The sequence below is a fragment of the Arachis duranensis genome, chromosome 3 (assembly GCF_000817695.3).
Source record: "Arachis duranensis cultivar V14167 chromosome 3, aradu.V14167.gnm2.J7QH, whole genome shotgun sequence".
NCBI classification, from domain to species: Eukaryota; Viridiplantae; Streptophyta; class Magnoliopsida; order Fabales; family Fabaceae; genus Arachis; species Arachis duranensis.
This window is the reverse complement of record NC_029774.3, coordinates 114382997-114410410: the sequence shown is the minus strand read 5'-3', so window position 1 is coordinate 114410410 and position 27414 is coordinate 114382997. Positions and strand designations below refer to the sequence as shown.

Here is a 27414-nt window from a genome sequence, read left to right as displayed (position 1 = left end):
CTGAAAACGATCGAAGCCCCATCACTGTCGGTTATTAGCTACTTAGCTACATTCGTTCATTAATTAAATGCATGGTTTTCCATACGATATATATAACCCCTTGAAGTTTTATAACCAAGAAATTAAAGTTGCTATGATTAAGAGCCGCACATACAGGATGCATGCAACTCCTCCGATCCGATCCTAGTTAATTAATTAATTAATTAATACGCTAAATTTAGGATTTATTTTGGAATTCAGATGTTGATCGATCGAATCTATATATATCTGACCAAAATAACAATATGATGACATGCATGCATACATACTGTAAACTAGTACATACAATAATAGAGATGCATAATATAATGTGTCATTATTCTGTAAATACATACATAGCGAATGGATGAAAGAGATGTGTCACAAATGATGTGTGTAAGAATTAATGCCTGTTAGTATATACATGCAGGGAAAACTGAAATTCACCCTATCTTGTGTAAGGAATTAATTAAAAGAGGGTAAGGTTCTTCTTTCCATTCCCTCCTCCCATCATTATTATATGTAAACCATTATGTGCGTAGGGTATCTCCACAAAAAATGGACGGAGCCCCCCTCCCCCTCTGATCTTCACACATGTTCTTTAATAAGTTTGCCTTTTCATTATCATCAATTTATTATATAATATATATGATTACTTATACGAAGATAATAGTTAAAAATTATTAGATAAATAACAATTTAGTCCAACATATCAAATTATTTAATAATTTTATTTTTATCTATCATCTTAGTACGAAGACAACTTCATATCAACTTTATATCAGTGATCATCAAGATTCGAATGTTAAAAGAATAGTATATTTTTGTTGGGCTAGAAGGGTTTGCTTTTGGTTGCAGACGAGTTTAGGGCAGACCGGCAGAGTGAAAAGGGACAAATTGTGGCAAGTAATTAAGTAACCTTGAGAATGGAACCATTTGTATGTGGTGCTTAATTAAATTTAAGTTGAATCCGCATTCCAAGCAAGTGTTGTCATTTTCAGGGGATAATACAGCCACGAGACACTGATTTGAACCAAAATCAAAACAATAGCTTTTTTTGTCTGGATATATATGAGTAAAACACTAACGCATATATTTCCAACTTATACTATTAACCTCCTTTACCTATATAAAGAGCATATATAACTATACACACGCAACCATGTTTTGTATGTATTACTTAGTTTACACCATAGAGATATAATAATAATAGCAAAACAATAATAGTAGTAATAAGAGGGTATATATTATTTATTATTATTATTAATTAAGTAAGAATTATATATATAACATGGCTATGTTGTTACCAATAATGAATCGGCATCTTCTTCTTGTTGCTTTTCTTTTGCTTTGTTTCATGTCCATGACAGCTAGAGGTGAGAGTAATTTAATTTATTATTATTATTATGTTCATACATGATTAGTGTGTATGTAGTATAGTATCATTTATGTGTTGGTTCTTTTGGTATGGTTATTGCAGGAAGAAGTTTGCGAGAGATTGCTACTACCAAGAATGGAGTTAATAATGGTGGGAGGGGTCATCAAAGTAATGTGTTCAAGCGGAACCATGAAGGAACACAAGAGATTATTAGTGGTGACATAGATACAATGGACTACACGCCTGCAAAGAAGAATCCTCCAATCCATAATTAGATTTCCATCCCAATTAAGTTTCTTCTTTTCTCTTTTTCTCGTTTTAGAAAATCTTTTAGGTATAGACAAAGATTATTATTGTTCAATTCTGATGCGCCTCCCTGGTTGAGAAAACACTGCTGCGCCTTATCATATATGTTCCCACCATTCAATTCCTTTTATGTAGTAATTTTTTGTACATCTATTCTTAATCAATGCATTTTGATACAAATTAAAATACAGTATGTATGTTTAGCTAGATACATGTACATTATATATGCATTATATTGATTCCTATATTTATATATGAAAAAGTATAAGTAGACAATGAAAATATTAAACAATGTGAACAATGAATATATCGGATGTTCAATTCACTAGGTGTGCAGATAGTTATTCTAATATTAAGATTTAGGTGAGTAATTTGGAAATGTAGTGTATTTTTACTTTATTGGATTAATTTTAGAGTTCATTATTCATATTGTTCACAAAAACTATATCTAGCAAAGTCCATTATACATATAGCTTTTGAAGTTGGCTAGGTATAAGAGGAGTATAGATATATACCTCCATCGACAGGAATTTTCACCATCAGGTATTGAAATTTGATGTCACCAGAAACAGATGCTTAATTAATATGTATTTTGCAAGTCTTGTAATATATTTTTTTTTTCTAAAAAATAAAGAAGCAGGTGTTGTGGAAATATAAAATAGGACGGCTTTGAACTACCAAGAATGGATTTTCAGTGATCCTGGTAGGTATTGATGGCAGTACTTGGAGGCTAAGGAAGTTGATGTCTTTTCTGTAGCAGTTTTTTTTTTTTGTGTTGAGATTTCTTTTATTTTCTGTTATTTATGCTCTACTCTATTGTATTGAGTTTTCTTTATTTCAAAAAAATTAAATTTTTCTTTTCTCAAAAATGTTAAATCCTTTTCATGCACCGCCGGCTTCGTACATGATTCATATATTATGCATATGAACTTTGAACTTTAATAAATGATAAACAATCAATAATTCAGCTAACATCTATCAATTTTTATATATATATTTTTTAATCTTTCTTTTAGAAAGTTTAAGATTTAGGGTTTAATAAATGTTCTTCTGCCAATGATTGATTGATTAAAAGATTGCACACTTATCTCTAAGATTTTGAGTTCAGACAACATTAGGAGTTGTATTTTAGTAGGAAAAAGCTAGAAGGTTGAATAATATTGCCTTAATTTCAAGATAAATATTAAAAAATATTGGTAACATAATCTTTATTATGATAAAGATATATTTTTGAATTTGTACATACACTTTTTTTATTATTTATTTAATTAACAAACCTTATTTATATTTTAGTCAATTCTATTTAATATCTAATTTTTGTTTCACTTATTTTTTATAATAAATTTTAAATATTTAAAAATTATTTATTTTTATATTTTAAATTAAATATTAATTTTTAATTTATTTAACAAGTAAGATAACATCTTTAAAAATTACTAAAATATTAATAAAAGTTATTATTTTTGACTAATAGTTAATAAAAAATATTTAAAAATATAGACTAAAAATATATTAGTGAACATTAAACTAAAAATATTAAGTTGATAGCTAAAAATATTAGTCAAATACAATAAATCTTACTAATCCTTAAAATTTTTCATCATCTTTTAGGTATTATATCAATTTTTTACATTTTATTGAAGTAGCTGGTATTATAGAGGAGTGTTAAGAGACCAACAGATTTTATAATTTGTAGTCATTAATTAGCTATTATTAATATTTTTTAGGTTTAATTACTCTACAAGTCCCTATAGTTTCACCAAATTTTCAATTAGGTCCCTATACTTTTTTTCTTTTCAATTAGGTCCTTGTACCTTATTTTTTTTTTCAATTAAGTCCCTATCGTCGGTGTACCGTTTGAGATAACAGAATATTCTTCATAAAAAAAGAATATTCTTGGCAATTAGCTGTAGAGGCTTGGTGAAGTAATCTGAATTTTTTCCTAATACCCAAATAACCCCTCACATTTCATTCCTAAGAAAAAAAGAAACCCTAAGTTTCTCCTGTCTTCTCCGTCTCCTGCCTCCATCGACGGCGTGTGTGTCTGCCATCGACTGCGACAGACGGTTGCTGGTGTCCCTTCCGTTGCCTTCTCTCTGCGCTGGGCCCTTGATCGTTGTTCTTCTCTGAGATATTCTCCACGATTTGTCCGGCCAAGGCGTCTTCCTTCCGTCGCGGTGAAGGCCCTTGCCTGGAGTCACCGTGCCGCACGGTGCCGAGCCTCCAACCATGCCTCTGCTCCATCTCCCTGCAGTCGAAGTTTTTGTAAGTAAGTGACAAAGAAAAAACCCTAATTTTTTCAATGTTAAAAGTTGATATTTATGTTAATTTTTTGCAAAAAAAAAATATGGCATTGTTTGACTGTTGTTGCTGTGATGGTGGTGCTTTGAATTGATTCTATTTCTATTTTTATTAAATAGATTTTGCTTTCAATGGGAGATTTGTAAAAGTGTAATGTATGCTGATGGTTTCAGCTTATGAAAGTCTCGACCTTTTTTTCAAATTATGTGATTGAATGGAGCTACTATGGCATTGGATGATGAATTTTGTTTATTCTTGAATGTTGATTATTGTGGCTGTGCCAATGTTGCTTTAAATAGATTATGTTTCTGTTTTTAATACCTGTAGGGATGGGGAGGAGGATTTTACCATAGACATACACCATGGTGGCAAGTTTCATGATTTAGGAAATGGGCTAGAATATTTGGGGGGAAAGGTGTTGGAAGATATGCATTATGAGCTCGATGAATGGAGTTTGCAAGAAATAGTTAGTGAGTTGCAAAAGTTAGGGTACAAAGGAAATGCCAGGATCTGGTACTGTGAACCAGGCTGTCAATTGAGCTCGGGTTTCAGAGAGTTGATGAGTGATGGAGATGCCATGAGAATGGGTAGGTTATTAGTGTCGCAAACTGTTAAGCATTACTCGGTGTATGTTGTTGATGGCTGTAGGGAAGGTAACAGTGTTGAGATATGTTCGAATGATAAGGACTATGTGCCAACTGAAGCTGAGTACAATGAGAGTGGTTTCGTAGAAGTAGAGGTTGAATGTGTATCAGAAGCGTCTAGTGAGGAGGATAGATTTGATGACAGTGTAGACGATGGAGACCACGAGGATCATTTTGGATTTGACGTTGAAGATGGAAATGATGGTGGAGTTGGAAATGCTTTTGGGGGATTTGATGGCCCTTTAAATGAACATGACAATGCTCAAACTGGTGGTGTTGATGCTGCTGTGAAAGACGCAGCCGTTAGGGATGATGTTGAGGTTGGAGAGATTTCCGAGGGTTATGAAACTGAAGATATTGATAGCTATGAGGGAGATTCGGATGATATGATTAAGAAGAGAAGATATCTTAAATACAATGAGGTTGAGATGAGTAGGAAATATGTGTTTAAGGTGGGATTGGAGTTCAAGTCATTTGGTCAGTTTAAGGATGCTATTAGGGAGCATGCTCTGTTGAATGGAAGGGATATTAGGTATATCAAGAATGATAAGATTAGATGTAGAGTGGGCTGTAGAAGAAGGAAAGGGAAGTGTAGGTGGATGGCGTTTGCATCCAAAGTTGGTGGTTCCGATTGCTTTCGGCTGAAGACCTTTAACAGAAAGCACACTTGTGGACGAGATTACAGCGGTAGGCTTGCATCAAGTAGTTGGATGTCTCAGAAGATTGTTACCAATATTAGTAGGGGGAGGAGATGAAGATTGCAACAGTAATTCAGACTATTCAGGATAAATACATGGCTAATATTTCAGTCACAAAGGCTTATTGGGCGAGGAGAATAATGCATAGTGTAGACCTCATTGGCCACACAATAAATATTGCTGTTAAAATATATCTATAGTGTAGACCTCATTAAGCACTAGAATAATGCATGTCACTTTTCTTATCAAGTTTCTTTATTTGATTTTTGAGATTATTGAAATGTTCTGTCAGTTATCATGGTGGACCCTTAAATCATAGATGCACAAGTCTCATTTCTTTTGCATCGATTCATCATTTGATTATGTCTAAATTTGAAAAGTTATTTTTATGGGGAAAAACAAAAACAGTGATATAAGAATTTACCTTTTTTATTTATTTATTAATTTATTTACTTTTAATATGATATGTTGTAGCTACTGAAAATTGAAATTTAGCTCATATGTTGCTGCGTTTTATAACTGAATTATATATGCTATGTTGCAGCTCTATAAAAAGTTATTATATATGATATGATGCAGCTATATGAATCTGAATTATATATGCTGTGCTGTAGGGTTTGATGCAAGTTATTCAAGAGATGATGCCGGCGTTAGAGCATCGACTATGCTTGAGACATCTGTATGCGAATTGCAAGAAAGCATATGGAGGTGGGACTGTTTTGCGGGATCTAATTCTATCAATAGCTAAAGCTATATATGTTGAGGAATGGGAGAGGAGGATGACTCAACTAATGAACATCAACCGTCAATGCTATGAAAAGTTATTATCATTGGATCCAAAGCTCTGGTGCAAGAGCCATTTCACGTTTCTTGCTAAGAGCGACATGTTGATGAATAACATATCTGAAGCTTTCAATGGTAGGATCTTGGAGGCAAGAGACAAGCCCATACTTACTATGTTCGAGTTGATTCGATGTTATTGGATGTCTCGGTTTGCTGAAGAAAAGAAGAAGGCCGAAAAATATGAGGGTACAATCATGCCTAAACCCAAAAAGAGGCTTGATGTCATTGCTACGCGAGCTATGGAGTGGCAAGCAAGATGGGCTGGAGGACTGAAATACGAAGTTTCTCATAAGAACCGGATGATTGTTGAGAGGTTTGTGGTTGACTTGTTGGCTGGAATGTGTAGCTGCAGATTTTGGGGGTTATGTGGAATGCCCTGCCCGCATGCTTGTTGTGCCATATTCGAGAAAGGGGACAGTCTAGAAGATTATTGCAGCAACTTTTATAGCCCAGCAGCCTATGTTGCAACTTATGGTAACTTAGTTTCTCCAATCAATGGAGAAAATATGTGGCCGAAGGTTGAGTGTGACACCATCATACCTCCCATCTTTAGGGTGAAGCCAGGAAGACCACGGATGGTGAGGATCAGAGAACCTGATGAGAACCATTCTCAGACAAAGCTAAGGAGGACGGGTTCATCTGTTACATGTAGCAACTGCGGCCAATATGGACATAATAGAAGGCATTGTCCCAATCCAATAGTGTCAGGTATCATGCAAATCTGAACCTACAAACTGTTGTTTTACTATTTTAAATTCGAAATTATAGGGTATTTGAGGTGTATGAAAATTTATTATGCTGTGTTATAAATTGTTGTGAATTGATTTGGATTGCAAACAGATTATGCTGCCTTATAAATAGACTATAAGATGATTATCAATTGATTATGCTGTGTTATAAATAAATTGTAAATGGATTATAAATTCATTGAAAAAAGAGCTGAATATTCATGTTGTAATCTGCTGTTTACCTGATTTCAGAACCTGGTGTTGCTGCTGCCGCCAACGGAGAAGGTTCGAACGCTGCTGACACTGTGCCTACTGCTGCTGCTGCTGATCCTGCAGCTGCTGTTGACACTGATCCTGCTGCCGACAACAGATCCGGTGTGAATATCCGCAAATCTGAGCGAATAAGGCAAACAGGGGTAGGCAGGGGAAGAGGAAGGGGCAGGGGAAGGGGTAGAGGAAGGGGTAGAGCTACATCTTCACAACCACTCCCCACCACACTTGCATCTTCCCAACAGCTACCTGCCACACCTGCTGTTGCTGCCTCCACTCAACCACTTCCCATACTTGCAACTTCAGCTTCTCAGGCTCCAACCACATCCACCGGTGCATTGGCTCCAACTACAGCCACCTCACAACAAGCCTTACCTCTTGAAGGGCCAGCCTCCCAGCCTCTCCTAGCTGTGGCAACTGCAAAATCTGACCAAGCACCTAAAGCATCTTCTCAACCTTTACCAAAGACAAAGGTGTTTGGTGTGAGGAGAAGTGGGCGGCTGAAGTTAGGAGTGATGAAGCAAAAAGGAGCACCTAGTCTACATATAGACCTAAGTGATGACTGAAGTCTCTTTATATTTATAGTTAGGGTTGTTGGGGTTGCTGTTAAATAGTATATCTTGTGATGAATTATGTCTATGTGGCCACTGTTTATTATGTGGATAGGACCACTATTTTGATATTTTGTAATCAGGTTGGACCACTTTTAATTGTTGCACTTTTTGGATCTTTATTTTGGCTTAACTATATGTGGCATATTATATGACCACTTATGTTATGATATTTTGTGTAAGTATGGTTTACAGGAATACTTAATGAAAATATATGTAGCATATTTTCTAGCCACTTCTTGCTGTAAGTTGTTGTCAATTGTGAAAATTTAACTATTCAGATTGATAAAGTTGCTTCCCAACTATCATTTGTTATACACACAAAATACATCAAAGTGTAAAATTGATTCAAACTAAACTTAATTAACTTTAATTGGATTGAAGCCATACAATCTCTTATATTACAACTTCATAGCACACATAACTCTAAACTCTTGCAAACCACATTCCAATTATTAAGACTAGCAAAAACATAAATAGCATATATTGCATTTTACATTGAATTTTCATATTGTCATCCAACCTCCCAACTTGTTCTTGGAGAATATTCAACTCATCACATAATCTACCCACACAAGCATCTATTTCTTTGCCTTCAACAATTAATCTCTCCATCTCCACGTTTAGCCTCTCTATCTTTCTTTCTTGTGCATCCAATTTCCACATTTCAGCTTCCAGCTTAGCAGAATTTTGTGTTCCAACAACTCCAACAGCAGCAGCAGACACGTTACTTCTTGCACCAACTTCATCAACCCACTCAAAAAATTTGCATCTTCTATTAGGGCAAGAAACAAATCTTCTATTAGGATTCTTTGTTGTTCCTGAAATTTGAAGACTCAGAGTGTCACCACACAAACAGTGAACCCGCCTTTCCTTTTCCTTTGGCCACCCATTCTTTGCACCATCATCAACCTCAATCCAATCAAAATCATCAATCCACTCAAAAAAGTTGCATTTTGATATCTTCCCACAAGTAACATACCTTCTACCATGGTCAGAAACGGCTGAGGAACGGCGGACGGTTACTGCCTCTCCACAGAAACACAGGTGTCTTCTTTCCTTCGAGTACGAGCTCCTGGAAACACAGCTTCCCAAAGATAGAATGAATGAGGTTCCTTGACTATGAGCCATAAAGTTGGAGAATATGAAAACTGAAATTGAAGAAGGGAGAAGAAGAGAAACCTCAGATACTGCGATGCGAGTGTTTATAGGGAGAAGACAGGGGTAAATAAGTCATTCCACAGCTCACTAACGTTTTTTTTTTAACGTCAAACGTTAATAGGGACTTAATTGAAAAAAAAAAGGTATAGGAACCCAATTGAAAAGAAAAAAAATATAGGAACCTAATTGAAAATTCGGTAAAATTATAGGGACATGCAAAGTAATTAAACCTATTTTTTATAGTGTGAAATTATATCTAATGATATGAGATTACTCATTTTTTTTACTAGTCGAATTTTAATAAAATTACTCACCTAGATTATATCGATATTATATTATGGATGATTGTGGTAAATAGAAGAGTGACATATTTAGAATAAAAATAAGTGCTTCTTTAGCCGTCAACCACTATAGACACTGTAGACTAGGATATGGACTGAGACAAGACATGTCACAAAAGTTCAATAATATAAATCTGATTATAAGAATGCTTTAAAATCAACAAGGCATGCATAAACAATTCTATAACTAAATTATTATAGCCTAGATGTATGTCCCATGCATGATTCATGCTACTATTTCAGGTTTAATTTAATAATAATCCAACCAAGAAGCTTGTCGCCTGAATGGTAATAATTATATATAAGAGATGACTGGATGCTATATTAGTGTATATCCAACAGATTCTGTTAGTGAAGACTTAGGAGAATAGAGAAGGGGTTGAAGAAGAAACTACAAAGTGTGTTGTGTATTCTCATTGCTGGTTTATATATATTGCTAACTATCTTAACAGAATTTCTATTTTAACTAAACAGATAATTACTTCTTACAGGAAGGGGAAAGACAGTTGTTCTATTAAGTAGTTAAATTGCTTAGTAACAGAAGATTCTGTTGTGTGTAACAGACCTGTTTTGGGTATTTTTGGTTCGGGAATACTACATGATCAAATGATTAATTTGATAAGGGTAATCAATAATTTTCTTGAACAACATGAACAACTATCAATTAAATTAAAACACATTATACCTCCAAATTAAACACCTAAATCTTAATAGAATAATCATCCGCACACTTAGTGAAATTATGCTAAGTAACCAATAATTTAAAAATTGATAATAAAAAAATCCTAGTTAAAGAAGGAGAAAGAGAAAGAAGAAAAATAAAGAAAAAAAAAGACTTTGTTGGATTTGATTATAAAATTAACTTATTCATCTAATTTTTTTTATTTTTCACGTTATTTTTAATTTGAGAGATCAAGAGTTAATTCACTGCAAATTAAAATTTTATTTAAAAATTTGTTGTTAGCTAATAAACTACCGTATATATTCTAATCTCTTATCAATATATATAGAAAAAATATAGGTAAATAACTTTTAATTAATTAATTTTAAATAACTGTAATTAATAATTATTAATTTTATATTTAAAAAAATAAAATTTAAATAATCACTAATTAATAATAATTACTTATTAGTATAAAGTGTAATTTAAAAATACTTATTAACTTATTATTGACTAGACCTGTTGGTTACTTATATATATAAAACAGAAAAAAGGTTCTAACAGGAATATATTATTGGTTTGAAGTTTCTTTCATGATTCCAAACAAGTCAGTTTCGTAATTCAATTATTTATTAATCAAAAACTCAATTGAATATCCATCCAGCCATTACGGACTAATAAGTACAAGCAGCTGGAGTATATATTTGATAAAAACATATGGGGGAAATCCGAATAGAAGAAGTGATTAAAGATTAACTTTTTAGATTCTTTGTACTTTGAATAGGTTGGGATTCTTTTATATTTTAATTTGGAATAGACTAGAGAGATCATTGAGCAACCGGGACCGCAATACTGGGGGTTATCCGATCTATAAACATACATTCCCAAACAAAAGTGTGCATCAACAAACTTGCATAGAATCATATGGAATTGGTTCAAGTGCAAAAACCTCAGTATTAGTCAAGTCCAGTTAGTTAAATTTCAGCTAAAAATCTAAATAAGTTGGCGGTTTTGAATAACAAGATCTGGCAGAGGTCTACTGAGAGAAGGGAAAAAAAAAATACTTGCATTGCATAGATACAAGACCAAATGAAAAAATAAGAAAAATGGAAAATGGAAAACAAGACCAAATGAAAAAAATAAGAAAAATGGAAAATGGAAAACAAAAATGAAAAAACGTGTTCCGTTGAAAAAGAATAAACAAACAAAGAATTCTCTAAACACAACTGAATCAAGTAATACTCAACTGTTTTGCACAATTATTTTTTAAAAATATATTAAATTAGTCCATAAAAATTTTAATTATATATTTTAGTTTTTAACAAATTTTAGTTATCAAATCAATTCTCAATATTATTAAGCAAATTAGTCTTACGTCATATTCTGGCAAAAAATTGTCACAAATCAATTTTCATCATTATTTTAATAAAGACACAAAAATTGTAAAGAGCTAAAGATACAAATTTAGGTTAGATCATATATATCAGCCTTAATTAGCCCAATGCAATTTGATTGATGATTGCTTAACTAGTTTTATTTTTTTTTTTTTTTCTGACGATAACCCGACAGACAAGGATTAATCTGTCGTAGATCTAAGCTCTATTTAAGAGTTTGTTATTAGTTAATGAATTGTTGCATGCATAAGATGAGATTCAAATTTCCGACATTTATTTAAGCAGACAAGTGAACTGACTAGTCGACTAACTCAAGTTGGTTGATTGCTTAACTAGTTAACTGTAGCATTCTCCTTAGCCCTTAGGTTACCGTTACTGTGTCCATGTCATAGCCTTAAATATATCCTTCCAAATCATTAATCATGTGCAATTTGTGAGGGACACAGGCAGCCCTACCTAGTAGATCGTCCCATGTGACCCAAAGAACACTGTCTATTGTCTTACTCCTCCAAACAAACAAATAACATTGTCCATCGTCCGATCTGAAAACGATGCTACTCTCACCAATGTCGGTTTTACTCCCTCCATTCATTAATATTAATGCCTAGCTACCCCTCCTCCATCCATCCATCATTAACTAATTAATCAAATCTCCTTCCTAATGCACTCTAACTTCTTGAGGCCACGCAAGAATACAACCACAACACAACAAAACAACCACCATTATTATTATATTATTATGACAAAGCAATAGTGTTAATTAAGCCATGATTGGCATCCTCTTAAATACCAAGCCATTTGAATGATTGCCACTTGCTCTCAAATAATTCACCAAATTTAAGCTTTATTTCTTAATTAACAAATATGCATGCATTAGTGAAAAATAACCATATCTTCCTACCAAGTGGGATCCGCTATACAAATCAAATAAATTTGGATAAACAATTAAAAATGTTGACTCTAGCATTTTTTGCTTACATAAGTGAGTACAAGGGCATGCAGCAACTGAATTCGAAAGAAGGGTATTGTCGATAACTAACTGCCAAAAAACAATATAATGTACATACATGGTAGGTGGCAGCATAAACACTAATGTTTCACTAAACCTTTTCACATCACATTGTATGTGTTTGTGGGTATCGACAAGGCAAGCTTTCATGCTTCACATTAGCAGGCCTTAGAGATGCATATATGGCTCTGCATAAATAATCTTGCATTCTCAAAGGTATTGCTTTGTCTGCAAATTGAGGCACATGTTTAATTGTCCCAGCTCAACATTGTAGACATTTCCTCAATCAAATTTCAAATATGATAACGACAGTAACAAGAATTTAACCATCAAAGGATTAAATTGAAATCTTTGTGGAATATAGAATTAACAAGTTTATTATATACTGAAAATGTATGTGGGGTCGTAATAATGTTAATGATATTACTATAGAGGAAGCAGTTGACATAAAAGGGAAACTAAGATGGCCCAAATTACACTTAATAGTGCAGGTTGACATTCATTGAGAGGATAGTGGGATTTCTGGTTTTCTCGGTTCAAGTCTTTCCCAATTAGAGTCACATACATAGATGTCTATTTCAAGGCAGACATAAAAAAACAGTGATGTGACCCTCGTAGACCACCATGCTTAGCTACCACTACTATAGCATTATAGCAATATATGCATACCCAATAAATCTTTGCCACCATTGGCTCTCCTATAATCTTGTTTCTATATAAAGGCCTATAATATAAGCACATGCATAGCTATATTCAGATCATCAAGAATTCAAGATCTTCTTCTTATACAGCACACACAAATTTTAAGATCAGAGATGGCTGGTGTACAAAAGAATTGCACTCTAATTGTGGTTCTCATCCTCCTCTGCTTCATCACAATACAAGCTAGAGGTACTTTATTGTTGGTTATCATAGGATCATATGAAATTAACATTTCTTCCATGATTTTCAATTTTATTAATTTGTTTGTTTGTTTGTTGGCATGTGCAGCAAGAACACTTAAAGAAAGAAGCAACATGGGTGGCACTACTAAGGATGCAAATATAGATCATGATCATCATGGTGATGATAAATTTAAGCCAAAAGAAGATGAAGGAAATGGCAGCAGTGGCGAAGTTTTCGCAATGGATTACACTCCAGCTAGTAGGAAGCCCCCGATTCATAATTGAACTCTTTTGTTTTACAATTTTGTGTTATATTTAGGTTAGTTTACACAACTAAAATTGTTTTAGCATTGTAAATTATCTGCTATAGACAATAATAAAATATTCCACTTTCCTATATCATAAACAAACGTCTTTCGCTAGGGGTGGTTATTAGTCGGATTGGTTAGGAATAAGATGAGAATCGATCCAATTAAATTGTAATTACTTTGGATTGGTTTGATATTTTTTTTATATATATATATTGTGTACTCATAAATTAAACGGATTAAAAATGGATTCCATTCGGATAATTAAGTATCCGATAAAATAGAAATTAAAAAAAATATTTAAAAATAATTTTTTTTTGAAAAATTATGTAAATATAGTATATATGTAATATCAACTAACAAGTTAGTAATATTTTAACAATAAAAAAAATACTCATTAACTCACAATTATAATAGAGTTAGGTTAATTAGTGTAAAAGTTATATATATTATTAGAATTTATATTTTTTATTTAATAAAAGGACAATGGCTTTTGTGGGTAGTTTGGATTCCGTTTTTTCAAAACCAATATCCGAACCAATCATGATCGGGTTTCATCGAGTCGGGTTCAATTATACCCAATTACTCATTGGTTCTAGAACCAATTTAATCGGTTTGATTTGGATTCGGACAAATAATCGAGTTACTCGAACCCGTGAACACCCTATCTTTTGCTACAGGAATTAATTATATATTAGAGATACCAAAAGATTAAACTTTGGTTGAGATATATGTGTGGCTGTGTAGAGAAATGATGGTCATTTTTATGCACCTCAACAGATGGAACTTTTTTATTTAAATTGTTTCGTACAACTTTTTCTTTCTTTGAAAGTTAATCTGTATCCATCCTTATTTTATTTTCATCATGTAGAAAAGAATTCCATTCTACTTATGAAAATAACACAATTTATGTTTAATTTGTATCTAATTTAAAATAAAACCAATCCAAACTTTTTACGTAGTGATGCAGGTGTATGAGTATATTCTCCACTTTCACAGTACAAGTTATTCAAAAAAGCTCATGAAAATCGCAGTTTAAATAGTAATAAATCAATAATGATACACACTGTTGCGTCAATAATATGAAAAATCTGCAAACTCCTTTTTTTATTTCAAAGCATTTGGCTGTCGTTTGATTCAAGTACATCACCACGTAAAAGATTGCAGCAGCTAGCTAGCATTTAGCTTGAGCTCTAAGATCTAAGTTACATGAACCCATTTCTATAATTTCAGTGAGAACTTAAGCACCCCTCTTACAGTTATGTAACAATTGAATAACAAAGATTAGTTTCATGCAAGCAATAATTTACACTGCAACTGTTGCTGTTTGTATCTTCATTTTCTTTAGATGAAAGCAAATAACCACTCTCGAGGGATCATGCTTGGATTCCATCCTTGTAAATTACACTTCTCAAACCTTCAAATATAGGCTTCCATTTTTTAAGGTCTTGCATTTTGGACCACAAGTCCCTTATGCTGCTCCTAGTCAGGATAAATGACACACCATAAGTTCTTTTGACTTGGAACACAGGTCATTGCACTCCCCCAATAAAAAACTGTTCAACTGAAATTATCTAAGCTTTCAGTTTGTTGGAATTCTCTCATAGAAAAGCATGCTGGCCTCAGAGGAAAGAACATCCAACTCTGAAACAGCATTCACTTGAGAATCCGAAACACAATACCAGCGCATTGGAGTTTGATTTGAGGAATCATTGGAGACATCTCCTGAGGATTCCGCCCTTGCACATCTATAAACAGTGTAATGCCCACTTCCAGCTTTTCCAAAGTGTTCCACAACAGAAACAAGTCGATACAAACATGTTTCTTGAGAAACTGAACTTTGAGAAGTGTTCACCTGCATATAGCCTTAGACAATGAGCAGATGAAAGTAACTGCAAATGCCAACTCAACCTTCCATTTTAGCATTATTTAAGAAGAAAATACAGGTACATTTAAAAAAATAAATCACACACGAGTGCGCGCAACATTGGACCAACCTTGTTAATGGGCTGCATATGTGTGTCCAGCCAAATCCCTTCCGAAGAGCCTTCAGAGCAGGGAAACAACGTGTCACTAGGAAGTGCCTGTCTATTTGAGACAAATCCAACATCATTAATATCATTTGAATTGATTTGTTCTGTTGCTTCCTCACAATCTCCACTGAAACTCAACATCTTCCCCTCTGATGGTAGAGGGATTCTTCTGCTATGCCGTAGATTTAATGGCAGACTTTGTCCATATTTATCTGGTATCTTTACTCCCAGCCTAGTTGTCATGAATGGAGACAGATCCAAAATCAATGGAAAAGAAATATGACCCTGTAACACCATCAATCCATCATCATAACACAAAAACTCTTTCATGACCATTTATATGCTATTTTTTGTTTTTGTATCCTGTAAATTTCTGCAGATTTAAACAATAGGAAAGGATATTTCCAGCCCGTAAACATCATGATTCACTGAACATTAAAAATACCTGCAGTTTGATAGGTTCTCCAAAGTTATTCATATGAACTCTTTTCAACTGAATGCATAAAATCTGCAAACAGAGATCCAAACATTTCAAGCAACTGGGAAATCCAAAGCTAACTGTATCATTGAACAAGTATGTCTAGCTGATCGAAGAAACGGAACACATACCCTTGGACATCGAGCAATACTTAGCTGCTTCAGAGTATGAGAAAACCTATTTGACCAAGGTAGGTTTCCAAGATTACACATCTCCCGGCAGTCACATAATTCTTGGTCAGAGCATCTCCTAAGCTTTTCAAGCTCTACCTGATTAATAAAGCCACAAATTTACAACACGAAAAGCAGTCAATTGCAAGATTCTGACCACTGTTTATGCATCCCGAAGCTGCCTGTACCCTCTCGAAACAATTACCTCATTTCGTTCCATTAATGAAAGATACTTGATCGCAGCATTATGCCAACAGTAGTGGCAGTGATAGTTCTCAACATGCTCAGCAACAATGAATTGCTTCAGGCAATCCAGCAATGCACATCCAAATATCTGAAGCGAGAGACATCAACTAATCAGAGAGCTCATGAAGGCTTGCAGAATTTCAGTTACCCAAGAAATAATATTGAAATTAAAACAACAATATAATTGGCACTGAATTTTTGAAACTCACCAGGGTGGAACCACTAAGTACAGGTGAAAGAGGCAAACAATCAAATTGTTCTAAGTTAATTGAGATCTGCAAAACAAACAAATATACAGTTTGAAATTAAATTAAAATTTCAGACAGATACAAGAAAATGTTTACATTAGAAATAAAGGTTAGGAGTACCATTATCTTTAGATAGAGCTACAACTGAGTCTTTTCTTAGCTTCTCAAATCTAACCCATGTCATCATACAAAATCAATTAGTTAATTCTAACATTTCTCCTATTTTAGCCATTTCGATTACCTTGGAACCTTTCTCCTCCTAATGCAACAGTGTCAAATCAAAACTGTTGGACAATACATAAAGTGTACTCACAATTAACAGCAAAGGTAAGAGAACTGCATTGAAAGCCTTGTATACCTGGGATGAGCAACTCTGACAGGTCAAGCTGCTACTAAGAATCCCATCAAAGGGTCCAAGGTAGAGTTGGTGCCATCTTTCATGCTCACTCTGCCAGTCCCTATGTATTCGAGTAAGAATTCTATTATTAGAAGCAAAAATGTCTGCTAAAGAACTCATCTTTGGAGCATAACAACCTCCGATTTCTTCTCTCAATGAGCACAACAGATGTAGAAATGCTTCAGCGGCATCCTACAAGACACACAACTAAGAATAAATCAACAGAAACCTAAAGCATCATTCAGTCATTACAGCATCTAAGAATCAAAATTCTACCTGCTGGTTTGTCAGATTAAAGTTTGGAATGTAATGAGCCATGGTAAGCATCACCGTTCGTGGACTAAGAGTAACCTTTTCTTCACAAACTGAACCAAGCTCTGCAAATACATAACATGGACAAGCTATACAATGGTGCTTGATGCAAAAATCGTATAAAATATCTTACTAGGTAAAATCAATATTAAAAAACCTTGACCAAACATCTACCAGTCATTTAGGCATTCAGGTTATTTCAATTTGCATAAAATACAAAATGAAATACAATGGGCTGAGAAATAAACTTAACATGGTGCTACCTTGTAATAAAGAAGCTAAAGAAAGTGCAAGAGGCATGCTTTCATCCAAGTCCTGAGTCCCACATTCTGAAATCACCCTATGAAGAAAACTCTGAAAGCAAAAACAGCTAGCAAGAGCCTGCAACAAATTCAACTATTCAACTCAAATTCATAGAAGAAAAAATGCAACATTTGCATCTAGGACATTTTACTCTATGGAACACCACGAGTTCCAACAACCCAATAAGAACAAGACTTTACCTGCAAAACCACATTGAGGAAACAATTGTTCTCGAGGTTCTGCAACCCAGGAACCAGCAGCGGTTTCTCCAAGCTATTATTATTGTTGTTATTAGTGGTAGTATCTGTACGGAAGGAATATGACCATGGTAGAGTAGCTGGAATGGCGAATTTGCCATCTTTAAGTGCCAAAACAGCACCAACAAGACCAGCAAGAACCGTAGAGGGTAGTGCCCAATACATGAGATAAGAAGCTTGGTTCCCATTACTTTGACCCAACATAGCTGAGCAAAAAAACAAACAACAAATCGGAACTAATGTTAAGTGTGAGGAAAGAAGAACGAAAGGTGGGGTTCAGTGGGTATGTGGGAACCCTTTTAGATTAACGGTTAAGACCCGTTTGGGTTGGTGATGTGGTTGCTGCAACTTTACCTTTCAAAGAAGTGGATTCAAAATTGGTTCTTCGTGGGAATTGAACCCTTTCGGTGATGTTTCAGACTTTCAGTTCCTCCCGCTACTTGCTTAGAAAAACGAAGGTGGACATGGGGAGCCGACAAAGATAGAGCGCAACCGGCATGGGGCAACTTCCAAGTTCGAACTACAAAATCGTGAAAAGCCCATTTCTCTTTCTATGTTTTTGATCTGAAACCCATCCTATTTATAAAAGCCTTGGCACAACAGAGAAAACGGAAAAGGAAATTATTTTATTTAAATTAAGCATTTTTTTTACATATTTTTAACATTTGTTTGTCAGAAAAAAAAGCCCTTCTAAGAAAGGAATGTGGTCCCGTCGGGCCGGCTAGGGCAGTAAAATTTCGGGCCACGAAAGGCAGTGGTGGTTACTAGGCCCATGAAACTCGCTGCAGGCCTACGTACACAATGAAAAAGAGGGCCCTATTTAACTCCTGCACTCTTAATCGGCACTGCAGTTATACCTCCTCCTCCTCCAACTTTTTTTAATTCAATTTTCAATAATCGAACGACTCATTCGAAGAGATCTCTCTCTCTCCCTCGTCCCCAAACCCCAAACCATGGTATGCATCTTTCTGTCACTGCTTCATTCACTAATCTTCGTTCATAATAATCGATCTACGCCCTTTCAGATCTCCCTTTTTTTTATCTGCATGACTTCTCTACTTCCACTTTTAATTTCCAATTCTGGGAATTTAGACGCCTCGATAGAGCAGTTGCTGAATGTGGAGAAGCAGATGAGGCTCGCCGGTGACGTCGCCGGTACCAGAAAGGCCGTCACCGACATTTTGCAGCTCTGCTTTGAAGCTCGAGCATGGAAAACCCTCAGCGACCAGATTGTCGTTCTATCCAAACGACGCGGCCAGCTTAAGCAGGTAATTGCTCAACAATTTCCTTTTATTTTATTTTATTTTTTTTTTAAATGTATGCGGAAGAAACCCTTTGGTTACGTGGTTCTCTCTATTTCAGTGTGGTTTATACAGAGGTTTAGGGTTTTAGCTTGCTTATAAACTAACTTGTTGCTGTTTGTTTGTAATGGAAATTCAGTATATGATAATGTTCTATGATGTAGTTTGGTATCCAATGTTCCGGTTAAAGACTGTCCTTGTGCCTGTTAAAGAAAGACTATTTTAGGTTATTTGATCTTCAACGATATAATGTTGCTTTTGATCAGCATATTAGGAACATGAGAATTCTAATTCCAGTCCATGGAGTTAAATGCAAGCGTGCTATTAGCCTAACATGTGCAACATTTTGTAAATCGTTGCTGCTATACAAGAACAAAAGTTCCTTGACCTGTAGAATTGTTGTTGATTTAGCCTCTATATAAGAACTTTTGCCTATGATAGCTAATATTTACATTCCTCTCTTGCAATTTGTAAGTAGTACAAGAGACACGATGTGGCCTGTTGTTAACAAGCTTAAATTATGCTCACAGGCTGTAACAGCTATGGTCCAGCAGGCTATGCAATTTATTGACAAGACACCTGACATTGAAACTCGTATAGAGCTCATCAAAACATTGAACAGTGTATCTGCAGGGAAGGTAAGCGTACAGTATATCTGCTTTCCATTCTGTTGATCTATGATATCCATCTTATAAGATGTATGTATACTTAATATGTTGTACCTTTTAATAGATATACGTTGAGATTGAGAGAGCTCGATTGATCAAGAAACTTGCAAAGATTAAGGAAGAACAAGGCCTTATAGCTGAAGCTGCTGATTTGATGCAAGAAATTGCGGTTGGTGTTTGACTTGTTTTAATTTGATGGGTTTTTTATGACTATTTATTCATTTTGTACTTCAATTCACTTGTCTGATCTGATGGTTATACGATCAGGTTGAAACTTTTGGTGCGATGGCCAAAACTGAGAAAATTGCATTTATTCTCGAGCAAGTATGAGATACTATACCTTCTTACATTTGTGATATCAGTATTAGCTAAATATTTCATGTGTTTCAATTCATTTGCCTGAGTTTATAGTCTTATATATTGAATTATGTAGGTACGATTGTGCCTAGACCGGCAGGATTATGTTCGTGCTCAAATTCTCTCAAGAAAGATTAGTCCAAGAGTATTTGATGTTGATCCATCTAAAGAAAAGAAGAAGCCTAAAGAAGGTGATAATGTTGTTGAAGAGGCTCCTGCAGATATACCATCTCTGTTGGAGTTAAAGCGAATCTATTATGAATTGATGATTCGGTAAATAAGTTCCTACTTGTTGCCTTGTCTTGTTTTACCCTGATATAGTTGTAAATGCTGTTGTTGAACCTTGCATCTTTCATCTCTTCATCCATAATCCATTTGATTTTGAATGAATTTACTATCAACTAAATTCTTGTATTAATTCTTGATTTTGAATTTCCCAGAATAAGGCATAGTGGTATTAGTCTCCATAAATTAATTGTGTGTACTGACTATCTATCTTTGTCTATCTTGTAGGATTTCCTCAGGTTCTCTTAATTATACTTGTGACTATAGATGCACCTTAATCTCTTTAGTTGTATAATTGATCAATATCGGAATTTAATTATTTAGTATTTTATTTGGCAATCACTTGTATATTCGTCCTAATTTTATGGCAATCATCATTTTTTTTAAAAAAATTGCTTTCTTCTTTCATTAATGTTTGCAAAATGCTATTTCTAATATTTTGAAGTCAATAGCCTTGTGCAAAATTGATGGTTCATGCAGTCTGACATCGAAACTGTGCCAATCGATATAGGATGATCTAGGATACTAAAATTATATGGACCATGCTGGAATCTAACAGTGGATTATATCACTTTAGTAATGTAGAGTGGTGTTGATAAGTGGTTTTTTATTTTACTATGTTGCAACAATTTTTTAAAAATACCTATATCTGTTGTTTTCTGCTGATCTTAAAACATTAATTTTCTTATGATGTTTTATGTTTGTGTGTGAAGGTATTATTCCCATAACAATGACTATCTTGAAATTTGCCGTTGCTATAAGGCTATATATGAGATACCATCTGTCAAAGAAAACCCAGCTGACTGGACTCCTGTAGGCTCTTCTTTCTTTTGGCTACTTTTTTACTGTGAGAAATTTTATTATGTTACATGACATTACTTTCTAATGACAAATATCTTTATTATAGATCTTGAGAAAAATATGTTGGTACTTGGTTTTGGCACCACATGATCCCATGCAGTCAAGCCTTCTCAATTCCACCTTGGAAGACAAGAATCTATCTGAAATTCCAAGCTTTAAGTATGTTACCTAATGCTGCTCTCATGTCTTCTTATTCATGTTCAAATATTTTGTTGTGATTTCATTGTTAAATGTTGTGCCATAGGCACCTATTGAAACAGCTGGTCACCATGGAGGTTATCCAATGGAACACTTTATGGGAGACATATAAGAATGACTTTGAGAATGAAAATATCTCTGGGTCATCTTTGGGTGAAAAAGCAGCAGAGGACCTGAAGCAAAGGATAATTGAACACGTAATCACCCGATGTTATATTAATTTCTTAATCCCATTAATTTGGTTGGTTGATATCATGGAATTGTTGATTTGGTGTACTTCCATTATCTTGCAGAATATTCTTGTTGTATCAAAATACTACGCAAGAATTACTTTGAAGAGACTTGCTGAGCTTCTGTGCCTCAGTGTACAGGTTTGTAATGCTATTTATGATTATGTGCTATTTTGGAGTGTTCAAAAATATCTCACTGGATGCTAGTGTTGGTTCCAGCACGTGGTTAGTGTCCATGGACACTGGTATTGTTTGCTGAGACAAATGATTTTAGGACATGGTTACACACAAATGTACATTGGGACACAATTTGTATACTACCAAATAGCCGAGACACTGAGACACAAGAAGTGATACACGAATTTTTGCAACTTTATCCTTGTAGAAAGTTAATTCGAAGACCACCCTCCTCTTCATAACATCATCATCTCCCCAAGTCTTCTTCATAGAGACAGCACCATCCTTCTCTCTCACATACTACCCTTCTCTCTCCCTCACCAGCTTCCTTCTGTGTCTCTCAATACCCTTTTCTCTCACCACCGTCATTCTCTCTCTCTCTCTCTCTCTCTCTGCCTCCTCCTCTTCCTTATGCCTCCATCTATTCCATCTACTTTGTGAATCTGACTTTTTTTAATTGATTTTTTTGTTTTCTTTTATGTTTTATTTCAATTTGTTTGGCTGGAGGTTGTTGGAATGAAAAGAAAGAACATGGAAGATGAAGGAAATGGGGAGGGGGACAGTGAGGTGGACACAGAAGACGAGAAATTTTGTTTAGAAAAAATAAATAAATAAAAGGGGTAATATAGACTTTTTAAAGTTGTGTATTGTCTATCTATTTTGTCAAACACAATGCACAAATATTGTGTCCATATCTTTAGTGTCTATGTCAAACACAGCCGAAGTTCACGACATCATGTCAATCTGGTTCTTCTACAGTTGCATGCTGAGCTGCTATGTGCATTTTAAAATTTTAATATGGGTATTTTGAAACCAAAGTGACTTACAAGAATTTAGCATTTGTAATGATATCTTTCGGTGTGATGACCCCAACAAATTTTCCTGTCAAAATTCAGGAAGCTGAGAAGCATCTCTCGGATATGGTTGTGTCAAAAGCACTGATCGCTAAGATTGATAGACCAATGGGAATAGTTTGTTTCCAAACAGAAAAAGATAGCAATGATATTCTTAACTCATGGGCAGCAAACTTGGAGAAACTGCTTGATCTTGTGGAGAAGAGCTGTCATCAAATACACAAGGAAACCATGGTGCACAAAGCTGCTTTGAAGGTTTAACAGAGTCATGTTCCATATCACAATTATAGTCACTGGTAAAGCTTTTCACCTTCCTTTTCTCCAGTCTGTTGTTCCCTCAAATCTCGTTGTCATTTTTTGGTATTTCCTGTATTATCATAATGTTTGTTTCTGATGTATTGCAGGACAACTCCTATGTGATTTTGGACTGGAGTTTACCTTTCGTTTGAATTGTCACCGAATGGGTTGGTCAGGAACTGCAGTAAACAAGGATCCCTTTTTTCACTTTGCATTTTCTCATTCATGCGTTCAGGGGAGAGCCGGATATATGCATCTTAGTATTGAAAGTAGCTTTGTTGTATACTACTCGAACAATAGTACCTTACCGCTGACGTTTGACAGGATTCTAAATGGCCTTTGTTATGGCAGTGGTAAGAAATTGAGAAATTGAGTGCTTGTTCATTTATATTCTTTTGACCTGATAATGTTCTATTGTACTTTCCGGTCGCAATTTCTGTTTTTCTACTTATTGTTTGTCGTGCAATTTCCTATGGTGTTAATTTGTGTTTGCATCCAATACTATATGAAAGAAATGATTATAGGAACCGATCTTCAAATCCTTAAATACAAATCTTTAAATGGAATTTCGGATGAGTCTTTAGTTTATGGGATTGGGCAATATTCATGAGACAAAGCAAAAAGAAATAATTATAGGAAAGGGAAAAACTAGGAAAATACTTAATAAAAAATCGTTATTGTATTGTTGACTCGTTGGAATGTTGCACAATCAAAACAAAATGCTTGTTAGGTGAATGATGGAAAGTTGTTATCATATGTCAACAGTTTTTCTTTTAAAGAAATGTTGAATGATTAAATTATGATATTAAGAAATTTTTACATAAGTGATAAATTTGGTCTGAATCTTACAATTAATTTCTAGTTTTTAAGGTTGTCGTAGTTACCTTTTAAAGTACTAGCAACAAAACCTGTTGCATTTGCATTATCAGAGGATTGAGGTTGAGATATGATGAACAAACAATTGAAAATAATTACCATCTATGACATTTAAATGATTTTTTTAAACATGTCCAGAAAGCAATGTTTTTGGCAGAGAGCTCAATTAACAATAAAATGATGTTAATAAAAAAAACAGACATGACTACATCCGATCCCTATATAACCCTCGACAATATGCCTTCCCTGTTGGCTGTTGACTGTTGGCCTACGCCACTGGCAATATTATGTATTTCCTTATTTATTTCCAATACAAATAAAATTAATTGCGAACGTGTAACTTAGATGTGCTTTTGGTTTTGTAGTTTTAAGGACGATGACTGCGAAGGAATGCTTGCAAGCAAGAATAACAAAGAATTAAATAAAATAATGTTACTTGTTTCAGACGGATGTAGAAATTTGATTGAGAAATTTATTAATTCGTTTCTTTGTTGGAAACCTATCCAACCTTTTGAGATTTGTTTTTGTGAGTCGTTCCGTAATCGAGAAATGTCTTATTCCAGTAATTTTTTATGCTTGCGTGTTGCGTGACGTACGCTGATCTTACATAGTCAACCACTGCATCTTCGGTCAACCCTTGGACCCTCTCTCTTTCTCAAGAATAACAACACATGAGATCAACATACAAAATCTAATTCATAAATTCGCATTTTTGTGGTGCTCATGGAATAAATCATCTAGAAGGAGAGGAGCTATTACCAGAAGAAGACCATGGCGGCAGCTTAGCAGAATAAACAGAAGGAATTGGAGTTGCCTGTGGAGCAGAAGTTACAGAATAAGCAAACACTGAAGAAGAGGAAGAATTCGATGCCGCTGGCGATGAAGCCGAAGAAGCTTGAATATGAGAAACCATTGCAGACGACACAAACATCTGATCATATAAACTGATGGGGAAGTCTGAAAACTCTGAGGAGAAGTCATAAAACTTGGGTGGTGAAGCCTCCACAGTGGAAGGTGGAAGGGGCACATATGCACCAGAAGAAGAAGAAGAAGCAGTATGAGAAATGGTGAAAGCTGTTGGTGGTGGTGGTTGCTTCACCCTAACATTTTCAGGGAAGTTGAGTTTGGCTTTGTTGCCTCTGAAGCGGAGAGAGGCTTGGTCGTAAGCAATGGCAGCAGCCTCTGCAGTGTTGAAGGTTCCTAACCACACTCTTGCTGCTTTGAATGGATCTCGGATCTCTGCAGCCCACTTCCCCCATGGCCTCTGCCTCACTCCTCTGTATTTTCTCTTCCCTTCATTGTTCTTCCTCTTCTCCTCATCATTCTTCTTTAGATCTGTTCTGTATTCGTACACTATTGCATCATCTCCCATTTCGCTTCTTTCGCTTCTTGTTTTCCCGTTGATTGCAAGCTCTGAAACTGTATAATGAAATCCCAATCATTTCCATGTTCTATCATGACTTTCTCTCTCAGTCAAAGTGTGTGTATATTGTCATGTCATTGCTATAAAAATAAATGATATAAATTCTCATTCTCTAATATCTTTTTCCCAACAGGGGCATACTTGCTAATACATTTCATTTAATATTAATCTTCAAAAGAGGGTCCTACCCCAAACTCTAGCGGTTAAAATATTAAGAATTATAAAGACTAATACATGTAGTACTTACTTGGTGGAATAGCAGCAGAGGATGAAGCAAGAAAGGGTATATCATCTTCCCTACTTCTTTTGAGATTAGAATTGAGTCCATAAGATGAAGAGGACGTAGATGGTGTTGCAGACACAGAAGCCATGTTAGATGTCACAGCAACATCAGCAGCTTCTTGAGGTATTTCTCCACGAACAACATGAGTCAAAGCCTCAACCATAGTATACATCTCCTCCTCTTTATTCAGACCGGGAAACATAATCATTGGTTGCATCCCCAAAACATCATCTATCTATCTGTGTATATCAAAATCACCTCTTGTTTCTTCTGCATGCAAATAAGTAACTTACTCAACTATATATTATGCAAAGATTCTAATCTGAACATAGAACTTAGAACTAGAACTCCCTCTGAACATTGATATAAATGTACCTATATATAAGCCGCACGGGGGAAAATGCTTTTCTTTTCCTTTGTCCCTTGCTCCTTATTATTATTATTATTATTATTATATGAAAGATGCAATATATATACATACCATCAAGTTGATGAAACAGATCAAATGCATGTAGCTTAGAAGAATAAATAATTGATAATTGATGGGTAATAAAGATAGGTCAAAACTCTTACACTATTAAGGTGTGAAAGGAGAGAAACATGGTGTGGAGGTAACCAACTTGAAGAACCAAACTAAGTCGGTGGTGAAAAGGAAGGAGCCGACATCAAAATATCCATCATCATCTTCTTAGTTTGAATTATTAATATTATAATAATATAAGATGAGATGTTTTTTAATTATGAAAATAAGGCCATAGATCCGTCCACTTGAGGTGTAAATCAAAACTCCACCTGAATAATTCTGTCACGTTATTCCCAAACCTTATGATTGTATAAATAAAAGGAGCTGTTGAGCATATTGGATAGGGTTGTATATTATTATTTTGTATCGACACGGGTTGATTTAATTAGGCAAGTTGCATTGCACCCACAAATTTATATGTGTTTAATTTCAATTATTTTCGGTGTGACATTGGCAAGTTGCTTCAGCAAAAGAAAACTACTTTCAGTTCGATGCTTAATCCTTGGTGTGTATCAACAGTTAATAGGCAAGTCGCAGGTTGCAAGTTGCAGCCGCAACAATTCATCTGTCCAACTTTTTCTTAATAAAAAATTATGAGTAATCAACAACATATTTGAACAATGTATGAACAATGTAAATTAATAAGGTTAAAAGAATAAATTTAATTAATAACATTAAATAAATATATAGTATACTTTTATTTGATTAATAGTTATTCATGTTGTTCAAGATAATTATTGTTTACCTAGCACTCCCCTTTCTTAATTCACGTCCATTCATTATTATTAAAAAAAAAAGGAAGAAGGCATAATTGAACTAGAATACAAATTTGTTTTAAAAAGGAACACAAATTTTAACGTCACATCTGAATATACTCAAAATAAATTTCGATTTACCAACTTTAATCAAGATACCTTACATAAGTTCCACTAACTATTAATGTATGTGGCAAATAAGAATTGTTAAACTAGTCACTATTTAGGAATTGTTTGTACGTAATAAACTTTTGAGGAGATAATATTTGTTCCTAAAAAAATATTACTCTAGAATTAATACTTTCATAGAATAGTAGAAAAACATCA

The 27414-nt window shown here is 34.6% G+C and overlaps 4 protein-coding genes across 6 annotated transcripts; 2 read left to right on the top strand and 2 right to left on the bottom strand.

Annotated features, from left to right (window-relative positions):
• Positions 1-13095: 13095 nt before the first annotated feature.
• Positions 13096-13776, top strand: LOC107480338 (uncharacterized). The gene is made up of 2 exons (XM_016100467.2): positions 13096-13254; positions 13354-13776. Exons 1-2 carry the CDS (start codon positions 13179-13181, stop codon positions 13530-13532), a joined length of 255 nt encoding a protein of 84 aa, XP_015955953.1. The 5' UTR covers positions 13096-13178; the 3' UTR covers positions 13533-13776.
• Positions 13777-14638: 862 nt separating this feature from the next.
• LOC107480337 (ubiquitin carboxyl-terminal hydrolase 27) lies at positions 14639-18578 on the bottom strand. Its single transcript, XM_016100465.3, has 11 exons — positions 18354-18578; positions 17943-18205; positions 17703-17820; positions 17404-17504; positions 17089-17319; positions 16692-16757; positions 16442-16570; positions 16198-16335; positions 16034-16096; positions 15553-15873; positions 14639-15410 (listed from the first exon to the last, which is right to left on the bottom strand). The coding sequence occupies exons 2-11, from the start codon at positions 18201-18203 to the stop codon at positions 15138-15140; spliced, it is 1701 nt and encodes a 566-aa protein (XP_015955951.1). The 5' UTR covers positions 18204-18205; positions 18354-18578; the 3' UTR covers positions 14639-15137.
• A 479-nt stretch (positions 18579-19057) lies between these two features.
• On the top strand, positions 19058-23660 carry LOC107480339 (26S proteasome non-ATPase regulatory subunit 12 homolog A). Its single transcript, XM_016100468.3, has 11 exons — positions 19058-19267; positions 19831-19938; positions 20033-20137; positions 20236-20292; positions 20402-20598; positions 21324-21423; positions 21518-21630; positions 21716-21866; positions 21963-22040; positions 22973-23226; positions 23335-23660. Exons 1-10 carry the CDS (start codon positions 19130-19132, stop codon positions 23189-23191), a joined length of 1266 nt encoding a protein of 421 aa, XP_015955954.2. The 5' UTR covers positions 19058-19129; the 3' UTR covers positions 23192-23226; positions 23335-23660.
• Positions 23661-24269: 609 nt separating this feature from the next.
• Positions 24270-26272, bottom strand: LOC107480341 (ethylene-responsive transcription factor ABR1). 3 transcript variants are annotated; one of them, XM_052259754.1, is made up of 3 exons: positions 25774-26167; positions 24863-25522; positions 24270-24753 (listed from the first exon to the last, which is right to left on the bottom strand). In XM_052259754.1, exons 1-3 carry the CDS (start codon positions 26024-26026, stop codon positions 24734-24736), a joined length of 933 nt encoding a protein of 310 aa, XP_052115714.1. In that variant the 5' UTR covers positions 26027-26167; the 3' UTR covers positions 24270-24733. The 3 variants fall into 3 exon arrangements, with proteins under 3 accessions (XP_052115714.1, XP_015955956.1, XP_052115713.1); XM_016100470.3 differs by adding an exon at positions 26185-26272 and having other exon boundaries at positions 24643-25522; positions 25774-26079; XM_052259753.1 differs by having other exon boundaries at positions 24643-25522; positions 25774-26166.
• Between the last annotated feature and the right edge of the window lie 1142 nt (positions 26273-27414).

Excerpts from the sequence above, each read along its gene's own strand:
- LOC107480338 (XM_016100467.2), top strand. The coding sequence starts at position 13,179 with ATGGCTGGTGTACAAAAGAATTGCACTCTAATTGTGGTTCTCATCCTC. Across the intron at positions 13,255-13,353 it reads CATCACAATACAAGCTAGAG|CAAGAACACTTAAAGAAAGA; the intron begins GTACTTTATTGT and ends TGGCATGTGCAG.
- LOC107480339 (XM_016100468.3), top strand. The coding sequence starts at position 19,130 with ATGAGGCTCGCCGGTGACGTCGCCGGTACCAGAAAGGCCGTCACCGAC. Across the intron at positions 21,424-21,517 it reads ACCCAGCTGACTGGACTCCT|ATCTTGAGAAAAATATGTTG; the intron begins GTAGGCTCTTCT and ends TCTTTATTATAG. Across the intron at positions 21,631-21,715 it reads TCTGAAATTCCAAGCTTTAA|GCACCTATTGAAACAGCTGG; the intron begins GTATGTTACCTA and ends GTTGTGCCATAG.
- LOC107480337 (XM_016100465.3), bottom strand. The coding sequence starts at position 18,203 with ATGTTGGGTCAAAGTAATGGGAACCAAGCTTCTTATCTCATGTATTGG. Across the intron at positions 17,505-17,702 it reads TTTAGCTTCTTTATTACAAG|AGCTTGGTTCAGTTTGTGAA; the intron begins GTAGCACCATGT and ends ATGTATTTGCAG. Across the intron at positions 16,758-17,088 it reads GTCAGAGTTGCTCATCCCAG|ATCTCAATTAACTTAGAACA; the intron begins GTATACAAGGCT and ends TTTGTTTTGCAG.
- LOC107480341 (XM_016100470.3), bottom strand. The coding sequence starts at position 26,026 with ATGCAACCAATGATTATGTTTCCCGGTCTGAATAAAGAGGAGGAGATG. Across the intron at positions 25,523-25,773 it reads CTCTGCTGCTATTCCACCAA|TTTCAGAGCTTGCAATCAAC; the intron begins GTAAGTACTACA and ends TTCATTATACAG.